This window comes from Pinus tabuliformis, chromosome 6 (assembly GCF_031772625.1).
Source record: "Pinus tabuliformis cultivar Carrire ecotype Pingquan chromosome 6, CPIR1, whole genome shotgun sequence".
Taxonomy (NCBI): Eukaryota; Viridiplantae; Streptophyta; class Pinopsida; order Pinales; family Pinaceae; genus Pinus; species Pinus tabuliformis.
This window is the reverse complement of record NC_142292.1, coordinates 728,410,683-728,432,916: the sequence shown is the minus strand read 5'-3', so window position 1 is coordinate 728,432,916 and position 22,234 is coordinate 728,410,683. Positions and strand designations below refer to the sequence as shown.

The window sequence follows — 22,234 nt, the reverse complement described above, 5'->3', positions numbered from 1 at the left end:
TTTGCATGCTATATTATAATAAATGAAGCTGAGTTATTCCTTGTGCTACATTTTCTGATGTTATTTGAGTTTATGGGTTTACTTTTGCAATTGTCAATGTATTTGTCGTATAATTTTTGGGTTCCTATTTACTGGTGCATTTTGATGTAATTTCGTGGGGTTTGGCGAAAATGCCGACATAAAATTTTATAAAGAAAATTCTCAAAAAAATACCACAAAATTTCCGAAAGGAACATTACAGGTAACTTGGAATTTAATCTATATTGTGCAAGTAAATTGACTCCTAAGGCACTGGTCTCTAATTGATAATTTCAATAAATCTAATCAAGTTGTGCTAAATAATTAAACTTGCCAATTATCCTTAACCAAGTTGCTAGGCCATTCAGTTGTGTCTCCTGAACTCATTATCTCATCCATAGGGACTACCCCTCTTAGCCTGCTTTAGGGAGACAACTTAAATGAAGAGGGTTGGGATAGCCCATGCCCTGAGTGTTGTGACATTCTGGTGTACAATTTGAGCGACAACAAGGCTTAATTTTTTATATTGGTTGGTTGGTCTCTTGGATATTCAAAGGTTTGACTTTGACTCTTTTATTGATGAATTGAAACATTGTATCTCTTGGTTGAACATTTTATGACAATCTAATAGAAGAAGAAATTTGAAAAGAGTTTTCCCCCTTGTGGGGTTTTTCCCTGGTCTTTGGCCAAACACTATCTCTCTTATTTTTTTGGTTTTCTTGTGTTGTGCATTGGATTTATTGTTCTATCTACAATTGCTTATTGTTACAGAAAGATTGAAGTATATTGGATAAATTTATTGCCAATTGAAGAAGAATAAGTGATTGTGTTAGGCATAGAGCTTTGGAATCTTAACAACTATGAGACTACCATGTGGAAAATTGTATTATATTGTACTATGGCCAAATGTGATGCATATATAATCTATGACACATGACCATGTGGAAAAGATATAGGTTCACTCAAGATATAGGCTAGACAAGTCCTACATAGCACAATTTCCTCGACAAAACCATTAGCTCTCTTAAACCATGTGTCCCAATAGATCTGTCTCAAGGCCTTGATTCCTATCCAAGATAAAAGGAATTGAGTATGGTACTAAAGGGACTAAGCATGGCCAACCATTAGAGGCCTAGGATACCATATACATAATCATCACATGCCCTAAAAGGCTTTAGGCTTGTATCTCATTCGTCTTACAATGGAGTTGTCCATGCAAAATGTAGGGTACCTCCTAGGAGGTAACAAGACATAAAAAAGACATAACATTATTGCATTGAGAGGCGCTCTACAACCCAGTATGGTCGAGATGTTGTTGTGATGCTTTAGATGAAATGATGTAATGAAGCATTAGATCAAAAGAATAATAATTAAATAAATGGCAGCTCAATAAGTAATAAAAAGTAAAACACAATAAAAGTAATAATAAAAATACGAAGTCCATTCAATACAATTTGTTATATTATGATTTTATTTTTTATTAATAGAAGTAGAAACAATTTCTTTAGGAATTTTTTTATAATATCACACTAAAAGAAATTTAAATAATGATGATTCATATTTGTAAACATGATATTTCAAAATTTCATATTTAAATTTAATTAATAAACATATTATTAGAAATAAGAATGTCTATCTATAGAGATGTAAAATATATATAAAATATAAATAATAGCTATAAAGTAAAATCCATTTTACCGTATAAATTAAAATAATAATGATCCATATTTGTAAATATGATATTTTAGAACTTTATATTTAAATTTAATCAATAAACATGTAAAAACTAAGTACTTATAATAAACTCTTTTTTGAAAGTGTATGTTTATATATAATATAAAATCAATGTTGTGCATCACATAGAAAAAAATTAAATTATAAAAATTATAAAACATGTCAAAGAAAAATGCCAAGTGCATATGTATTATCAAAGTTTTAATAAAATTAAAAATAAGAATATTTTATATATAGAGACAGGAAATTTAGATAATATAAATAGTATTATTAAGAACTAGCATAGATTCTTCTTCACTCCATATCTACCAAGCGCCAAGAAGAATCAAATCTCTTGCGGTGCAAACCTTTCCTCTCCCTCACGAGGCTTGGTAGATCTAGGGTTAAGATGGATCTATGGTGGTGATAATTACAAATGTGCATGGAACAATAACATGGCGATGAAACTTGGCTCGACAAAATATTCGACAAATTTGGAAGCAATAATTTGACTATACTTGGAATAAACTCAAATAATACAAAAAAAATATACTATTATTTCATCTAGGAAAACTTGGGAAAAAACCGAACTTTGGAAAAACTTAGGAGAAGCTTGACTAATGGGTGAGTTAAGAGTCTCCAACAATGGGTTTTATGTGTCCTTTTATTAACTTGACCTTTTTTATCATCTAAGCTAGGTTTGACTTGTGATATTGAGTTAACCCTGACAAGTTTTGTAACCTTCGATAAGAGTTACATGCCCATGTGATGAATAATTTGTACTACAAGACGAAATAAGTTGCACATGTTCTAGAATATAAGGACAAAATACATTTTAACATTATCATGGCCTTATCAAAATGACAATTTCATGGCCGACTTAAAAGATTTAGTTGAATGTCCAAAGATGAAACTATGTGGGTCAGTGGAAATCATGGGCATTTCATTTGCCTCACTAAACATAGGTAAATTCATGGGAAAAGAAGTTGTGAATAGCACTTACATAGTGATATATTGTCAAGTAATCATTAAGTGATGATATCATGTTTATTTGTAAGAACAATCCAAAGGAAGGCATTGATTTCACTACAATTTAGGTTAATTTCCTATAGTTTTAGCCTAAAATTTTGTAGAATAGTCATTTTAAAAATAAATCAGCCAATTTTTTATTTAAAAACTTTCTTTGACTTTTAAAACTTGTGTCCATTAGCTTAATGGAAGCTAATCTTGGTTTGAAGTCCTTGCAAATTTGGTCAATATTTTGCTCTACTATATTATTATTGTTTGTGTTATCTTCTAGGAAGGTTAAGGATATAATGTGGAACTTCTTTTTATATGTTTCATCGAAAATGCTTTTATTCTTAAACATAACTTATGCTTAGACAACACCTTGATTGCATATGGATGATGGGATTAACTTTTCTCAAATGTCAATAGTTTCAGTCTAAGATATATAATATGATGGATATTTCAGAAATTTAAACAACATCCAATCATTAAGCCACTATTGGAAGGAGGGAAAGTTGTCCAGTATGGTGCTCGCAGCTTAAATGAAGGTGGATTTCAGGTATTCTGCAATGCACCTAAAAAGTGGTGTCTATTTCTAATTCCAATTGTTGCATTTTGAGGCATGTGTTTGTCATTCCAATCAGGTAGGAAGATTGTGGAGGTCCTTACATTCTTGCCTCACATAATATTATGTTTTATGATTTTAGTCAATTCCAAAGCCCGTTTTTCCTGGAGGAGCACTAATAGGATGTTCAGCTGGCTTTCTTAATGTGCCTAAGATTAAAGGAACTCATACAGCCATGAAGTCAGGTATGAAGCCTATTTAAGTTGTTGCCCTTGCATAATTCTCATCTCTTTTAAGAAAGGAAGACTTTGTCAAAGGATGTGGCTAAAATTCTCTACTAACTTTCTTTAACCCAAATAGCCTACGGTGCCAAGCTGCCAATCTACATATGATGGTAAATTCACTTTCTTAGGTAATTTAAAATATAAAATCAGGGTATGCAGTAAAGGTTCTCGTTTGTTTTGTTTAGAAATACATGGACACTGTAAATAGTGCAATTGCAGCTTTTATTTACCTTTCTTGAGCCCCATGTTTGGATAAAACCTGCTGTGTAAACAATCAATTTTTTTTTTGAACATTAGTATTTAATGATAAAGAACGAAATTGCTATCATCTACATCCATTGAGCTTGTATTCACCTATTCGATACAACTGTAGATTTATGAGTATGCATGAGAACTTAATTACATCTTCTGAAATCTGTACTGCAGAGTCCACACAAAAAACCACATTTATTAAGAGATTGTTTCCTGAACTCTCTGCTAGATTTTTGACTCTTTAGGAGCTTAAAAAGAAATAAGAGGGCTTGGGTGTTATTGAATCTATTGCTTCACTAGTCAAATAGATAATAATGTTGTGTGTTGAGAAGCTGTCTAAATAAGTGGACGCTGTAATCTCTAGACTTGCTGAACATACCTTCTTATCAGCCCCTAATGATGCTTTTCAATTTCAGTCTGTTTCATTTTATGAGCTTATCCCTTTTTGTTAACAATTTTCATAACTTAGTCTTTTTAGAAAACAAAAACAAAATATAAGACCTAGAAACTGGGAAGATCAGTTTTGTAGCTCTAAGTATCAAGGGTTTACTGTGATAATATGAATGAATAACAATCATAACTGTTGAGAATGGGATAATCTTCACACATGGCTTGGACCATGTCATATTGTGTCTTTAATGTTTTTGGTTAGGCATAAATTATGGTAAAGGGCATCACTTATTGTAATACTAGGTTATTGTTAAGGCCAACCTATTCAACTTTGATATGTGGGCTCAATGGCCCTCTTGTGGAGTGTTGAAAAGTGTAGCTTGGGATGTACTCACACAACCCTTGGTTACGAGGTTGTGTGGAGAAAACCCACCAAATGGACTTGGATGGGCAAAGTGCCCAAGTAGTGGGCTTTGAAGCCAAAGGAGTGGGTTTAAGACAAGAAAATAATTTTTATTTCTAATTTAAATTGTGTTTGAGCATGTAGGCTCAAGTTGGCTAGGGCCAAGGACATGACCCTTGGGGGTTAATTTACTCCACCAAGAACACTATATATTGGAGAGACCTTGAGGTCATTTGATCACATAGAGCATCTCATCGATTTGTGAACAGTGAAGCCAATTGAGCCACAAAGTTTCTAAAGAAGTTGAGCTGGAGTAATCCGAGTATGTGGAGATCTCTACAAGAAGGCCGAGTTAGTAATTTGTGTGCTTTTTGAGCAAAAGAAGGAGCTTGATGAGTTTTGTTATGCACAAGAGGGCCAAAACCTTGAGGAAGAGGTTGGGATCTCAGTCTGTCCATAGTGGGCTGCAGAAGGGCCTCCTCTAGGCCGTAGATAGAGTATAGATCAGGTCAAAATGCCTCAGCAAGGTGCAGAACATACTGTGGAATGTTGAAACCCCTGAGAAGTTTGGAACCATGAGCAATGGTCTGTGGAACCCGTTAGAAATTTTATCTGTATTCTTTGGTTTATTTCGCCTACTTGTTTAAATACTAACAAGTTATTTAACCATATAAATACTGAAATAAACACAATACAGTCTCAACCATCTACAGATCAACAATTGAAAGAAATAGACAAACACACAAGGGACACCGTTATTTTTGGACAAATGTCCCCGAAAAAACCCAACTTGGGAAAATCGGTGCAACAATTCTGAGGGTTTTATTATTAAACAACTCTTTTCTAAGTACACTAGGTGCCAAACTGGCTCACCCGACAAAGATAAAAATCCGACAGCAATACCTCTCTTCAGAAGCAGATATTTGAAAAGTCTGCTCCACGAAATCCATCTCCAGAACAATCTGAAGCTCAGTGTCAACCCTCCTGGCCTTTGCGTCAGCCCTCTGAGGCTTTGCGCAGCCTCTTTGGCTCTTTGTGTTACTCTTGCAGCCTCTGCATGGATGACGCAGGCCCTTCTGGCCTTTGCACATTCTCTTTTGCCTCTGCGTGGCTTCTTCTGGCTTTGCGTCTGCCTCTCTGCTTTTGCGCTGGTCTCTCGGCACTGTCTTTGCCTCTTTGCCTCATACTCACTGCCCCTTGCTGCAGCTGATCACTGATTCAGTTTCTCTTAGCAAACGTCGCTCTAGAAAATTGAATGGCTGATCACTCTTGTGTATCTCCAACTGACCCTCAAGCCTCCTCTTATACCTTTCCTGTTGAGTCTTCAACGACCGAGATTAAATCTCTAATTAACGATAAGATTAGATCTGGCTTGATCCATGCCCTTGAGAACCTTCTAACCCAGTTTTATATTAATACCTATTAATATTATTATTTTCCTAAGTTTAGACTTAGGAACCCATTAAAAATATTAATTATTTTAATATCTCCTTCACTGGGTAGAATTTCCCTAAACCATTTCTGGGTCTTGGAGATCTCATGTGCTTTAGCCTGTCCACCAATTTTCATGGTTAGAGCACATCCGATGCTACCCCAAATCAACATTTTGTTATGCAGAGGAGGGTCGAAACCAATGTGGAAAAAGTCGAAGTCGGGATTAAATCGACAAGGGTCCAAAAGTTGAAAAACTCGTTAAAGTCAGGGGTTTTTTAAAAAAGTCGGCTAAATTAAAAAAAAAAACACAAAAATATTCATTTTTATTTTTTATTTTTTTAGCATCTAGAGTATCCACAACATCAAATAAATGCATTTCCACATAAACATGTAAAGAAAGCTAATATATAATATGTATATGAAGTCTAGTGTTACATCACATATCAAAATAGTGAATCAATTCCTGAATCTTGAGTCTTGTCTGAGTTTCAACTCTCAAGAGTCAACATATCAACAAAAAATATAATAAATGTATGTCATGAGTTATCTACATGTCATAAAGTAATCAGTCATTGAGATCGTCTTCCCCTTTTACGAGAATAGGGAATGGCTTTGCCTTTTCCTCTAGAGGAAGAAGGCCCAACCCCTAGAAATACAAATGGAGTTAGTCGTCCTTTAGAAGTCGATGAAAGTGGTGGCCTCTGTCCTATGCTGCTGCTACCCATCCTAGATGGTGCCACCTCCTCCTCATCATCCTCATACAGCTCTGCCTCCTGATCCAGATGCTCCTCCTCCTCTTCCTCTACCTCTTGCTCTCCCTCCCCTGCAACTGCTACCTCCTCTGGATCCACATTTAACCTATCCGGGATCGATTCCATGGTCGGCCTCTCAGTCTTGACCCTCCATGCAACAGTGGTATCAATATTGTCCAATGAGATGGCTTCCACATCAGGATATTTCTGAAGTTGTCTCTCCCACAATCGAAGATTGTAGTAGACGTAGACCATGTCATTGAGGCGTTGGGACTCTAATCTGTATTAGGGTCATAGATTGTAAATTAGTACTTAGAAAATTTAAATATTAAAAATAATCAAATGAATTCAAAAAATTTAATTTGAAATTTTTTTCCCTGTTGCGCTTTTTGCTATGTCTTTTGTCAAATACACTCCAGTTGTGCTCACACTCAGAGGAACTACATGGTTAGCTGAGCACTCGAATTGCAAGCTTTTGGAGATGGGGTACTCTGCCACCATAGCTTGTCCACCAAGCATCTACAAGTTAAAAGAAAAATGAGAAATATAAAATAAAAACATTGAAATTCTAAACTTGAAAGTTTGAAACAAACTGAAGCTTGCTTAGCATTTTGGTCGTCCTATTCTTAATAGCCATGGTAAAACCAAATGTTCCACCTCCCATCCTATATACCTCCATTTCCTTAGAAATATCTTCATGTTCTTTCTCAGATGCCACCATCCTCTCAACACAAGTGAAGAATCCATCCATCACCTCGACATCAAATCTGAAACCACAAGCATAAGAAAATGCGAGGTTGAGGTAGATACCTGCAACATGAATGGGGGCGATGGAGGGTATTTTTCCATCGCTCATCAATCACTCTCCATATGACAAGTTGTTTCTCTAACCCCTCGTCTCCCTTATCTTCATAATAAGCGCGAATGGATTCTTTGGCCCTATCCATGGCCTCATACAAGTAGCCCATTGCGAGCTTGTCTCCATCAACCAACCGAAGAACCCTTACCAAAGGTTCTGAAATGGCACACACCTCCTCTACTCCTGCCCAAAAGCTCTGATCATATGAAACTAGTCTGCATATGCCCTCTCCCTTTGGTTTGCGGCTAATAGATAAAGCACGCCAATCTGGTGAAAGAAACATGCTCTTCACATCCCACATAGAATTCAACAGAGATTGAAGAGATATGAAAGTAGTGGCAAATCGTGTAATGGCAGGACACACCAACTCTTTGTTGTTGGTGAATCTTCTCATCAAGCTAAGCACAGATGCATGATTATATATAAATTTTGTTATGCTCCTGGATGATTCAACAATATCCCTCACAATAGGAATCTTACCTATATCCTCCAACATCAAGTCATTGCAATGAGCAGCACAAGGTATCCTAAACAAGGTAGGATACCTCTCCATAAGCAACTTGCCAGCTACAACATAATTTGCAGCGTTTCCCATTATGACTTGGACAACATTGCTTGGGCCTACTCAATGTTGCACGAAGCGGAAGCAAAGCGGAAGCGTTTTTTGGAAGCGGGGACGCCGAAGCGTCATTTTCCAAAAATCTAGGAAGCGAAGCGTCCGCGATATATATATATATATATATATATTTTATATTTTTTTGCATTTATATTCAAAACAAACATCCCAAATACCAAATTAATTGTAGAAGACATGAAAACATGCATATTTTTGCATAAATCAAGATAGATATAACATCCATTGTACATTAATGATCTAGAATCTAGAATCTAGATTCTTCTCCTCTTGTCTAGCCTTTGCCTCTACCTCGATTGTCTAGGGATATTAGTCAACATTGCCCAATTTTGATCAAACTACCTAATTCAAGACTTAAAATATGGTAGAAAAAGCTTAACATGTTTGATCGATGATTTTGACTTGATTGAAAGGTAATTTTTTGCTAAGGGCGTGCCGCGTGACAAAGGAGTTCAACAATTAACACCACCAACACTAGGGTACATATAGGGCTTGGTGCTCTTGATTAAATGCTAATCGCATGCCTTCATACTTGATATAATCTAATGAAATACCACAATCCCATTGATCCTGAATTCCTGAAAACTGTTAAGTCTGCTGAATTTTGAATAGGATATGAAATTCTATTTTCTCCATATGAAGTCCAATGAGGTTGGAACCACTCTCAAACATCCTGAGTCATTTCATGGTAATGTTAAAAATTTAAGTAAAAGGATGAAAATGAAAAATAAAGGAGAATGTCACTTTTACTTTAAGAATTTAACATTACCATGAGGGAGCATCTGCTATATTTATATTTTTTTTTTCCTTCATTCGTCACCCTAACCCAAAGTGGACCCACCCCCAACAAGCAAACTCACCTAAAATTAAAAAAAAAATTGAAAAAAAAACGATTTTCTAAACGCTTTTCCGGAAGCTTTTCTGGAAGCGTACGGAAGCGTACGCTTCCTCCTCCAAAGTGCCACGCTTTCGACACCCGAAGCGTCGTACGAGGCACGCTTCGGCGCTTCCGTACAACACTTCCAAATTTCCAGCCGAAGCGGCGCTTCCGAATTTGGAAGCGCCGCTTCCGGCCAAGCTTCCTAGGAGCTTCTGTACGGGACGCGCTTCGGGGCTTGGAACTGTGGGGGGGGGGGCGCTTCATGCAACACTGGGCCTACTTCCTGAATGAAGATGTCCAACAACTCACATAATAAACATGCATCTTTAATGTGTGCAGATGCAACAACAGATTTCATAAACATTGTCCCCTTGGGACAACTAACCAAGAAGTTAAGAAGGGTCCTACCTTTCTGGTCAGTGCGACCACCTTACATGACTGTGCATCCAGTGTGTTCCCATGATGCCCTAAACTCCTCCAATCTAGAAGTTCAATTAGTCTTTTCATCTTGAAGAAGAGGCCCTCTCAATTCTGCAAGGTGGGGGCTTTGTACCCCGCGCCAACGACAGCAACAACATCAAACATAGGTTGGTAGAACGGGTTTGTCTTGGCAATGTTGAAAGGAGCATCACTCCATAGAAGACATTTACTGACCAACCTGTTAGCTTCTGCCTTTTCCTTTTTTTTAAGTGTCAATTTGCTACCAGGTTGTGCACGAGGTGTGGTTCTAGGAACAAAAAAAGATGAGAAAGCTTAGGGGTTGAAATATATGGGTGTGGAAGGTGATGCTGAAGAAGCACTCTCACTTCCCCAAATTCTTGAGGCTCCTACATGTTGGATTTTTAGTGCTGCCCTGGTGTCTTTTCCCTCTTCTTTATCCATCAACGATTGAATGGCTTGTCAGATGATTTCTGGAGATGGATTTGGGCAAAGGTCTACATTTTTCCTCAAATGGAATTATAATCTGTTGATACCTCCTGACATATGCTTACCACACAACTTGCAAGTCAAATACATTTTATTGATCCCCCCAGATTTGGGAATAGTATCAGGTTCACCATATTCCCACATAACATCCAAAAGCCTTGGCATTTTGTTTTAAACTTTGAACTTGAATTTGAATTTCGACACAAAAAAATTGAGAAAAATTAAAAATTTCCCATCACATAAGAAGCAAACACAAATGCAATTGTTGATTTTAGATTTTAAATGCCTCTTCTCACTCACTTGAACACACTTAGATTTAGTAAACAAGGGTTTGAATTTTTGTCATTTGATTCTTGAAAGTTGAAATTTTGCTTCAATCTAGATTCTAAACAATGTTTTGATTCAAAATTCTAGGCAAAAATAAGATAAAAACAAACTAATAGAATTATAGAAATATTTAAGAAGCGATTTGTGTAACAAAGACTAAGAGAGAAATTAAAATACATGCATGGCAGCAACAATTCGACACTTTGAATCTCTCACGTTGAGCAATGGAAAAATCTCCAAATCCCCACCATAAAACTAGCAAATCTCCTCCTCTTGGGCAATGGCAAACAACTACCCTCTCCACAGGGATGAATGGGAGCAAAAACAACAAACAAATGTGTTTTTCCCCCCTTTTCGGCCTCTTATCAACGACTTGGGAAAGGAGGACGGATTTTTCGGTTGACTCCCGATAAAATTGGGATTTATTCGATTTATTCCCGATTTTTTCGTTAGTGAAAAAGTTGGCAAAAAGTTAGGCGATTTAATTGTTTTGATGAAAAAATCAGATTTTTGGGATTTAATCCCAACTTTTTGCCGACTTTTTCCACACTGGTCGAAACCTTGAGGAAGAGGCTGGGATCTCAGTTTGTCCAAAGTGGGCTATAGAAGGGCCTCCTTCAGGCTGCAGATAGAGTACAGATTGGGTCAAAATGCCTCAGGAGGGTGTAGAACATATTGTGGAAGGCTGAAACCCCTGAGAAGTTTGGAACCATGAGCAAAGGTCTGTGGAAAAGTGGTTGACGGATGTTGTTCTATGATTGGATGGTTGTTGAGTTGGAGACCTATAGTCTGTCTAGGAAAGGAGTCTTGGACAACTAGTGAGAGGGCAGATCATACAGTGGTTTTGATGGACAAAAACCATTGTGTCTTACTGATAGTTTGGAGTTGATGTGATTTGAAGGGCTGATCATTGTGAGAAGCAGAACTGATCTTGGAGTTGATATATATAGTGCATTTGAAGGAGAAAGTACATTGTGAGTAGCTAGTGGACAAAGGAGTATAAGGAGTTATTTTCTTTGTGGCCAAAGGAGGCAAAGGACTTTCCAGGTGTCAAGATGAAGTGGATCGAAAGAGTTGGAGGCTAGCTACAACAAGTATGTTAAGTTTTGTTTTTGTTCTTGGGCAGATTGACAGCCAAAAGTAGTTGACTTCAAGCCCTAGTTGTTTTCTTGTATCAGGGCTTTGTAAGGTTCATGATCCTTGGTACGAGAGCCATATGTTTGTTTTTTAAAGGAGTAATAAAAATAAGTTTTGGGTCTTTTAATTATTTGTGTACTTTGTTGATTCACACTTGTTACATTTTCGATGTGCAAAGTGATTGATGTTGTGTATTTTAGTGTGTTTATGATTGTGATTAGACATAGACTTCATCTGAAGTACTAAGAAAATCCAACATGGTATCAGAGCTAATTTGAAGGGGAAGCTGAATTAGAGTGTGCACAACAAACATATCAAGAGGGAGTTGGTTGCCTTGTTGTTGAATGTAATGTTCCAAACTAGGGAAAATAGTGCTATGCAAAGTGGACAATAAAAATAACACCCATAAAATTAAATCAGACCATCAGACCACAAAATTGGCAACCAAACTGCATTGTCTACTCCTTGTAACTTACAACAGTAACTCCCTCCTAGGGTTGGCACTCGAAGTCCATCGAAGCAAGGGTTGAGATCTCAACTCGGAGGCACTCGTGTGCTAAACAACACATTAACTCGGCTAAGCAGCTCGAGCAACTAAGATTGAGTTCAATATGTCAAAAGATAAGATGCTAAAATGAGGAGAGTTTCCTTCCTTATATAGATTTCGTGGAGCACTTTTCCCTCCATTTTCCCTCCATCGTGTGTCCCTCACTTAAGCATTGATTTCCCCTCCATGCAAATCGAACTAGGGATTGCATATTGTATGTGGGTGGCCCCCATTTATAAGTTAACTACATCGAAATAACTTCTACTAAGTCTAGCCTCCTAATAAAATCAAATGGGCCCCATCACCTCCAAAATTGGCCCCAAAATATAGAAATTAATCCTGCTCCAAAATAATTTAGGAAGGGACATTACAATCCTCCCCTCCCAAATGTTGCTTGTCCCCAAACAACTTCACTGCTGGATGCTCAAGTATGTGCTCGCCCTCCCAAGTAGCATCCTCATCCGGCAAGATCCTCGAATGCACCAAAAAAATTGCTTGTCCTCAAGCAATGCCTGAGGACAAGCATTCTCTCTAACTGCTGCTCCCCATGGTCACTGCAAAATGTGCCAGGGTCCCAGATGTGCCACTGGATCATGCTTGACCGCTGCACTGTCCTGATATGAAAGAATCCTTCAATACCAGGATCCTAGGCCATCTTGTCCAACATGAAGCTCCCCTCGCTCCACTCTATTAGAAAAATAGAGAGAGCACATTATGACACACACAAATCACTTGATACTTTTATTGATCATCACAAGTACAAAATATAAGACACAAATTATTGACTTCGACACAACTAGATCACCATTACAATTCACAGTGGAAACAACAACTTCTAGACTGACTCCTTGTAACTGCTAATGACAACTACACATGACATGGAAGCATTACTTCCAACACCCTCCCTTAATGCTTACATGGATAATACTAAAAACACATATTACAACAATAAATAAATTTCTGTCTGACTGGTCTTCATCAACACCCACATCCACTCTGGAATCTCGCAAACATCGCTCTTTCACCACCACATATTCAAGTTGTTACTTGACCTTCATTTAAAACGTAATCGCCTCTAACCATCGTTGATGAACTTTGCAGGATCGACAATATTGACAACTCGGCTCGTCAAGGCTTTTGCGATAAGAACTATCAAGTAATGAACCATCCTATGGACCAGCCACCATCTGTCGAATAACTCACTTTCGATTATTCGTCAGTTGATAAGATGGAGGTCTAGATACTGAATGTGTTCAAAAGTTGATCAAACAACTTGACCTTACAAGAATTGATGTTTCGGACACCAGGGCTTCCTGTTTAAGGACCACCAACCCTCTTTTATAACCAATAAAAACACAAGAGAATTGATGTTTCGGACACCGGGGCTTCCAGTTTAAGAACCACCAACCCTTTTTAATTTGAATTTGCACACAAATAAATATCAAACCCACACAACGAAATAAAAGACACATTTGAACACAAACAAACACACAATGAATACTATATTAAATATAGCAATCACCCAAGCCCTAATTTCTGCACTAGTGAAACACCCAATTGCCTCTTCACATCCTTGATTTGTCATAATTCCTTGGTTTCTCATTCCACACAGGTCTGAAAAATTACAGAGGATTCACGCAGACAAATGCATAAAGCTTTAGATCTGTTATCCATGCATAGCTCCAACTTCATGCAATATCCAATAATTATACAGACAAGAAAATGAAAAAGTGAGTTCTCTAAGTCAACGGTTGTGGATTTGATGACGCAGGGCCTTTAAAATGGAGTGCCTTTGAGGGTTGACTGTGTGCCACATGCAACGATTGGCAACACGAACAGTAGACACGAAAGCAGCCTTAATGCCTAGTAGAATTACAAACTCGAAAAAGAGTTGGAGTGCAACAACCTGGACTCTGGTGGAAGATTGGCCCAAATCTCGTTCACCTTGCAGAAATGAGCATCTGATTGGTATGCTGGCTGATGCATCCCACATTTGATCTCGTGATCTTTCATTTGCAAATGAATGCCCTGCGACCCTTTGATGTTACGGCTAGCGACAGATCTGCAGCCTTTGGTCGACAATCCTTGGAATGGTGCTTGAATCCTTTGGTCCACAATCCTTGGAATGGTGCTTGAATCAACTGACTTATGAAAGATCCCCAACATATTCATTCGCGCGCAGTTGATGCAGTGGAATCAATGGAATTCTTGGTGTCACCAGATTTGACTGACTGTTTTCCCAACTCAAACATGTATTGTCGAGTGAGAGAACTGCTATACGTGTATTGCTGTGGACGAAGTTTCACAGAGGTAGAAATAGGGTCGAAGACCACCTTCTCGTTTGGATTTAGGAGATCCCACTTGAAATTTCAGTCAAACTCAATGCTAGTGCAGATTAGCCACTCCCTCCAAATGGAGCGAATGTGTAGGGACGAGAACCAACTCTTTTGAATATGCATGGATTGGGCCACCGTTACAGATGCTACTATTGACAAGTTTTATAAGCCTACGGGAAACTCAACATCAAGTATTGTTTTTTTAGCCTGAGATCCAATCTAGCTCAAACACACATTGAACAGATTTACAAACAAAAATAAAATTTACTCACACAAGACAATATATCAAACACTCTCTTACACTATCTATTTACATAGAATGAACCTTCACATTTCTTTCATTTTCCTGGCTCTCCTTGGAGGGAGTCAACCCAAAATAGGCTTTGATACCATATTAGAAAAATAGAGAGAGCACATTATGACACACACAAATAACTTGATACTTTTATTGATCATCATAGGTACAAATATATAGGACTCAAATTATTGACTTCGACACAACCAGATCACCATTACAACTCACACATTGGAAACAATGACTTCTAGACTGACTCCTTGTAATTCCTAATGACAACTACACATGACATGGAAGCATTACTTCCAACACACTCATTATCCTGCCCGGTGCAAGTACTAGAAGTCCCCTGCTCCATCAGTGACTCTCTAAAGCCCAATGGAAGATTTGTATGATCTCCCCTTGTAGTAGCCAACGCATCCCTAAAGGTTATTGAGCTATGAAGCGCTGTGATGCCCCAGTTCCCTGCTAGTCCCAGAGTGGTGCCACCATGCTGACGCTGCGCTACTCTGACTATGACATACTCCCCATTGTGCATAGATAGTATCCTCCCCTCCTGAGGCCTAGTGGTGAAAAATCTGTGAGAGTCAAGCTCATCTTGCTCGGGCATCTCCATGATGCCAATATCTACCCCTCCACTACCAATCTCAACTCTGAGCCATAAAAGGACAAGTCTGCCTCGCCATGCAGTGGAGGTTTCAGTGATCCCCCATGTGTCAAACCCAAAGTGAACTAGATCATCCTCTGCCATGACCCTGCTCGTCACAAAGTGGAGTGATCTGCCTGCCAACTGGATCCCCGGATTCCCCAAACATATGGGGAGCTCATAACTCCCACTCCTCATAGGATGTCGTTGCGTAACGTCGTTACCAGCTAGAACCCATCTGGCCCTCATCTCCGATCCCTGTATGTATTCCCTGGTTGGACTGCAATTATAAGGAGTAGGTCTCATGCTTATGAACCTACCCTGCTTCTGCCAGACCACACAGTGAAATCCACTATCCCAACTCCTGATGATACACCTCGACACTACTCGGAGTCTGGGTACCCTCCTGTAGACGAAGTCTACCATCCACCGTCCCTCAAGTGTGAGCTTAGGGGTGGAATATATGCTACCTCGGCTATCAACCACACCATCCCTAAGCCTGTATCCAACAACTCGTGCTCCTACCAAGGGTCTCAACTGAAGAGTCTCCTCTCGACTAATGGCACGCGATGTCTCATCCAACTGGCTAGGGCGAGCATCCCATACCTTGCTGCCTAAATGGAGTGTCAAGAGGAAAGAACCAAACACTTTGTGACTGTAAGCAACACTGGAGGATGATGGGCAGGTATGTACCAAATGGTATGATCAACATTCTGCCAGAATGCCTAAGAGTGATCCTACAGACGACACTCTCTCCACCTTGAATTTGCTGATAACTCCCTCGAAGCCCTATCTCCGCTAAGCATGGTGTCCCCAGATGCTCAATCATGTCCTCGTCGATCCTAGGTGAGCTACATCCAATGATACAACTAATGACCCTGTCCATATGTCTCCTTGGAGGAAACGCTCCAAGAGCCTGTTGTGTCGCACCATGTGTCACTGCACACCACCAAGCAACATTGCATTCCTCGACATGCCACTGTATGCCGCAACCTGTCCCTGTACACCACTGGATACCCCTGGCTACGGCTATGCCATCCTGTACCGTCCTGTGTCTCACTTGTGTCACTGCACCAGTGACTCCCCGCATGTACTCAATGTGATGTGAGGCACTCCCCCATGCGTCTCCATGCCCATTTGCAGACCAATGCTCCACGCTAGATGCCCCCACTGTTGGAGTTTCTTTCTAAGTCTAACTGTTAGAAATCCTTCCTGTACTTTCTGCTTTATTTCTTCCTACTTGTTCTGTTAATTAACAAGTTATTTACAATGTAAATACTGAAAATAAATAGAAGTACAGTCTCAACACATACAGATCATCAACTGAAGGAAAAACAAGCACACAAGTGACACCGTTATTTTTGGACTAATGTCCCTGGAAAAACTCAATGCGGGAAAACCGGTGCAACTATCTAAGGGTTTTACTATTATGCAGTTTCAGAATACAATCTGGGTGCCAAAAATGGCTCACCCAACTGAGAATGCCCTCAGCAGTAGTACCTCTCTGTCGGAGACAGATATCAGCCCCAATTTGCCCCACGAAATCTCCTAGCGTCAACCTCTAGGGTCTGCGTCAGCCTCTCTGGCCCAGCATCTGCCCAGCGTCAGCCTCTCTGGCCCAATGTTAGCCTCTCTGGGCTCTCCATTAGCCTCTGGAACCTTTCCGTCTCCCACGCTGGCCGCCCTCAGGCTCCGCATAGCTCCTCGCTGCCTTTGCGTGGCCTATGGCCGGCTTTGCATTCTCGACATTTGCGCTGATGCTCCCGGTACCCTCTTTGCCTCTTTGCTTCTATATCCAATACCCTTCAGCTGCAACTCTGATCACTCCTTCGATTTCCTCAGCAAGCCCTGCTGCAGAAAATCGAATTCTTGATCAACTCAGTGTGTTCTACAAGTGATCCTCAAGCCTCCTCTTATAATTTTCTCGTTGACAATTCAACGGCAGAGATTAAGTCCCTAATCAACGACTGAGATTAGATCTGGCTTGATCCATGACTTATGGACCATTCTAACTCAGTTTTATATTAATTCACATTAATATTTTATTTTCCCTAAGTTTAAACTTAGGGACTCCATTAAAAATATTGATTATTTTAATATCTCCCAAACTAGTTAGATTCTGCCCAATCCATTTTTGGGTGTTGGAGATCTCATGTGCTCTAGCCTCTCCACTAATTTTCGTGGCTAGAGCACATCCGATGCTACCCCAAATCAACACTCCCTCTTAGCGAGGACTGTGCTCTAGTAATACTCCTCGCTGAGAATCACCCTGATCATCCAACATCGGTCCTTGTGTTGATGCTAGGCCTACTGCCCAACATCCTCTGCACTGTTGCATCATACACTGCTACCCATGGACCTGTTGCTGCCACTGCTGCATCTATACGATAGTTCCTTCTGCATCGTATCGCTGTCCATGGCCCTGCCACTGCCACTGCTGCATCTGCACTACAACCCCTCTCATCATGCTGCATCGTGCTGCCCATAGCACTGCCACTGCTAACTGCTACACTGCAACTCAGTTACTGAGAAGTAAGTAACTAATCTCCCAACTCTGACATCTCCGTCAGGCTAGAAACACTCCCGATGCTGAAGCTCCCTCTGTCACTGACAAGTGCTCCCTCTCTGACCTCTGCACTGCTGCAACAACTCTGTGCATCTCGCACTGCTGCCTCACGCTGTCCTGGGACTCCTGCATTGTAGCTCCCTCTGTCGCTCCATCCGCATTCGTCTCTACCGACATCTGCCAGTCCTGCTACTCCTCTTCGAGGCTCCCATAGCAAGGTATAATCCAAGAGGTTGGGTACCTCGAGGATCCTACCCCTCATTGCCTGTAGTCTGTTTAACTACAGCTTGATGTCTCCCCACTTCCTCTCAAGTGGCATATGAGCACTCATGGCACAGTCATCATTTGTCTCCACTTCTCTCTCTGCCTTTGTTGGCGCAGCCTTGGTCTCAGAAGCCTCTCCCTGCTCTTCTTCCTCGGACACTAGCTTGCATAGTGACCCAGTTCCCCATACTGGAAGCATTTGACCTTGGAGAGGTTCTTCTTCCGTTTCTCCTGCTTTCCCTCAAATGCTAGGGCAACATCCTCCTCTTCCTCCTTCTTGATTCTGACCCCCTTGCCGCTGCTTCCCGCCTTGGTCAGCCTTCTGATCTCTTCTTGGCGAAGAGCTGCCCACAATTCCTCCCAATCTGGAAGGGTCGACTTGCCCAATATGCTTTGGACAAACACCTCCCAGTCTTCTAAGACTGCGTTTGGGGTTGTCCTCACCATCAATTCTTGATCTGGTGTGGCCCCTATGGAAGTCAGTTGATCCTGGATCTCCTTCAATCGACCAAGGAAGTTTCTAGTAGCATCTTCCTCTGCACGGAAGTATGCTGATACAATTTCGTCAGGGTCTCCCACATCGCATTTGTCGTTTCCTTTTCGGCAATATGTGGTATTACATGGTCCTTGATCCTGTCAAGGATGATGCTTTTAGCTCTCACCATTGCTTCCTCGTACTTATCGTTCTCAACCAGGTCAACTGGGATCGCTTTCGTTTTCAAGGAAAAGTCCTTGAGATGATTCCTGTCTAGAACAGACAAGATTTTGGCCTTCCAGACTACGAAGTTTGAGGCTCCGTCCAATCTGTACTGGTCTTTTACCCTGTTTACTGCCATTTTGCTGCTCCTCTACTTCCCTCCTGGAAGTTCTCGATGTGACTCCCTCTGAGCCTCGATTTCCCTCTTGGAAACGCCTTTGCCAATGTCGAGATGCCCCCATGTCGATTGTTAGTGTAGCTGCACCATTGATTTGTATTTCTTGGCTAGAAATCCTCGACAACAACTCCCTCCTCCTTGGTCTTGCCCTGTTAGGTACTATTCTAACCACAGTTCCCCACCAGCTTCACTCCGCAACTTACCCACAGCCTGCTATGCCTCAACAAACTGAAGGTTAGAGCTTCTAGGCTCTGCGCAATCTCGACACCAGCAAAATCCACACCTCTTGGCCATAGGCGTCAATCCTTCTTGACTGAGAAAGATGACCGGGCATTGCGTAGGTCAGGTCTGCTCCCTTCTGCCACTGCGTTGATCCTCCTCTCGACTCAAACTTGATGACACAGGCACTGCATCACCCCTTCCTTGCTGCTTCTCCGTTAGGAAGAGCTTCTGTCACTCAGGACAACTGTTTCTACTGTTTTTGCTCTGTTCGGCTGATGCCCTCATTTCTCCTGTGATCTGCAACCACACTCTGATATCATGTTGGAATTTCTTTCTAAGTCTAATTGTTAGAAATCCTTCCTGTACTTTCTGATTTATTTCTTCCTACTTGTTCTGTTAATTAACAAGTTATTTACCATGTAAATACTGAAAATAAATACAAGTACAGTCTCAACACATATAGATCATCAACTGAAGGAAAAACAAACACACAAGTGACAGTTATTTTTGGACTATTATCCCCGAAAAAACCCAATGCGAGAAAACTAGTGCAGCTTTCTGAGGGTTTTATTATTATGCAATTTCAGAATACAATATGGATGCCAAAAATGACCCACCCAACAGAGAATTCCCTCGGCAGTAGTACCTCTCTGTCGGAGACAGATATCAGCCCCAATCTGCCCCACGAAATCTCCTAGCGTCAACCTCTAGGGTCTGCGTCAACCTCTTTGGCCCAGCATCTGCCCAACGTCAACCTCTCTGGCCCAGCGTTAGACTCTCTGGGCTCTGCGTCAGCCTCTGGAGCCTCTGTGCCTCCCACGCTGGCCCTCCTCAAGCTTTGAACAACTCTTGGCTGACTCTGCGTGGCCTCTGGCTGGCTTTGCGTCAACCCTCTCTTGGCTTCTGCGTTGATCCTCCCGGTACCCTCTCTGCCTCTCTGCTTCTGTATTCACTGCCCCTCAGTTGCAACTCTGATCACTCCTTTCGATTTCCTCAGCAAGCCTTGCCCCAGAAAACCGAATTCTTGATCAACTCGGTGTGTTCTCCAAGTGACGCTCAAGCCTCTTCTTATACTTTTCTTGTTGACAATTCAACGGCCAAGATTAAGTCCCTAATCAACGGCTAAAATTAGATCTGGCTTGATCGATGACTTTTGGACCATTCTAACTTAGTTTTATATTAATTCACATTAATATTTTATTTTCCCTAAGTTTAAACTTAGGGACTCTATTAAAAATATTAATTATTTTAATATCTCCCAAACTGGTTAGATGCTGCCCAAACCATTTTTGGGTATTGGAGATCTCATGTGCTTTAGCCTCTCCACCAATTTTCGTGGCTAGAACACATCCGATGCTACCCCAAATGAACACCTACCCATCCCTGAATGAGATGGCCTAAAGCTGTGTCCCTATGCGTCAGCCCACACCCGACCGATATCATCACCTCCATCATCGCCTCATCATACCCTCCATTGAGTGGATCTTCACTCCAAATCCTCCTTGAGGGATCCGAGAAGTGAATCTCCATGTGTCAGTAATGATGCTACCCCTGCGCTGCTCCTCTGCATCCTTTGTGCCCCACACAAAAGTGAAGAATCCCCAACTCCATACAAGGCGCCATCTGGTGGCTTGCCAATCCCACCTCCTCCGACAAGCTCCTGCCAGAGTGTGCTGATCATCTCGTTATCCTGTGTACAAACGTAATACCAAGTCGACCCAAGAAGCCTGTCCATAAACTGGTTGGCCACTGGTGCTGACTGAAACCCTCCTAGCAAAGGTGTCCACTTGACTGCTAAGTGAGCTATACCCTCTAGGTCATAGTCAACCGGTATACCTGGGAAATGATAGGTGGTCCCTCCCGGATCCCAATGCCAGTCGGGGCTTCCAACATCCCTAGTGCCTGGAAACTCCTGCTGAGCTCCACCTGGGTCCACTACCATCTCCATAGCCCACTCCACCGGGTACCAACTCAGAATCTCTCGCCACCCAACCCCAAGAGAGGGATCAAATGCACGAACTCCCGCACATAGAACAACCCCAACATGTGGGTGTTGCACCCTGTGCAACTCAGGTCGTCTCATCTCGCTATCCTGGTCAATACATAAAATCTGACTAGGTAGCTCTGTCTCTCTCTGTCTAATGGGCCAAGGTAACCTAACAATGCTGCCAGCCCCATCTATGTATGCTCGAAGAGGGCTACTCTCACGCTCCAATGTGCACTCTAGCTGCACTAGTAGGGAATCCAACCGCCCGCAATGTGAGTCAATTTGCCTGTGGACTCGGCACAAACTGCTCTCATGCCTTCCAACACCTTGTTCTGCTGCAAAATAGCCTCACGCACTATGTGACCTTCCTTTTTAATGCTAGAAGGTCGGACTAAAACTGGTGGAATTGTCGTGGGCATCTATCGCTTGTAAACTCGGTCACAACTCCAGATACTTCAACAATTGTTGGCATCTCGTCCGTGGGTGGCTCCTCAACAGATGGCTCGATGAGTGTAGGCTCTATCTTCTCCACCAAGGTGTCAATTGGGGCTATCAAAGAGGTCTCTAATAAAGGAGACTCATGTGCCACTCCGGGTATATCGATATGCTTCTCACCATCCTGTGGGCTCTCGGCATCATGCTCAACCTCCTCTTCAGGCTCATGATATCTAAAGCCAGGTCTCCACCAGCAAAAGCGTCCCCTGGTCTCTCTCTCTAACTGTCTCTGTCCTGCCTGCTCCTTTTCAGGAGATCTGGTGGCCTGATCTGGTCAACTTTCCCCACATGATGTAGATGGTTGCACCCCCATGGCCTGCTCACCTCTAATGTCTCTGTTGTAAGGGTGAGGATGGGTTTGATTTGTCACCCTCCTCAATTGGGCTAACTGCTCATCGTCCCAATGAATTCTACCCCT

The 22,234-nt window shown here is 41.2% G+C and overlaps 1 protein-coding gene across 2 annotated transcripts in view; it reads left to right on the top strand.

Annotated features, from left to right (window-relative positions):
- The window catches only part of ETFQO (electron-transfer flavoprotein:ubiquinone oxidoreductase), a 428,724-nt gene that overhangs the window by 289,972 nt on the left and 116,518 nt on the right, over positions 1 to 22,234 (top strand). For both annotated transcript variants that reach the window (XM_089421080.1, XM_089421077.1), the window contains 2 exons: positions 3,206 to 3,298; positions 3,447 to 3,549. In XM_089421080.1, the coding sequence (XP_089277206.1) occupies positions 3,206 to 3,298; positions 3,447 to 3,549 (196 nt within the window). The remainder of the gene's footprint in view (positions 1 to 3,205; positions 3,299 to 3,446; positions 3,550 to 22,234) is intronic.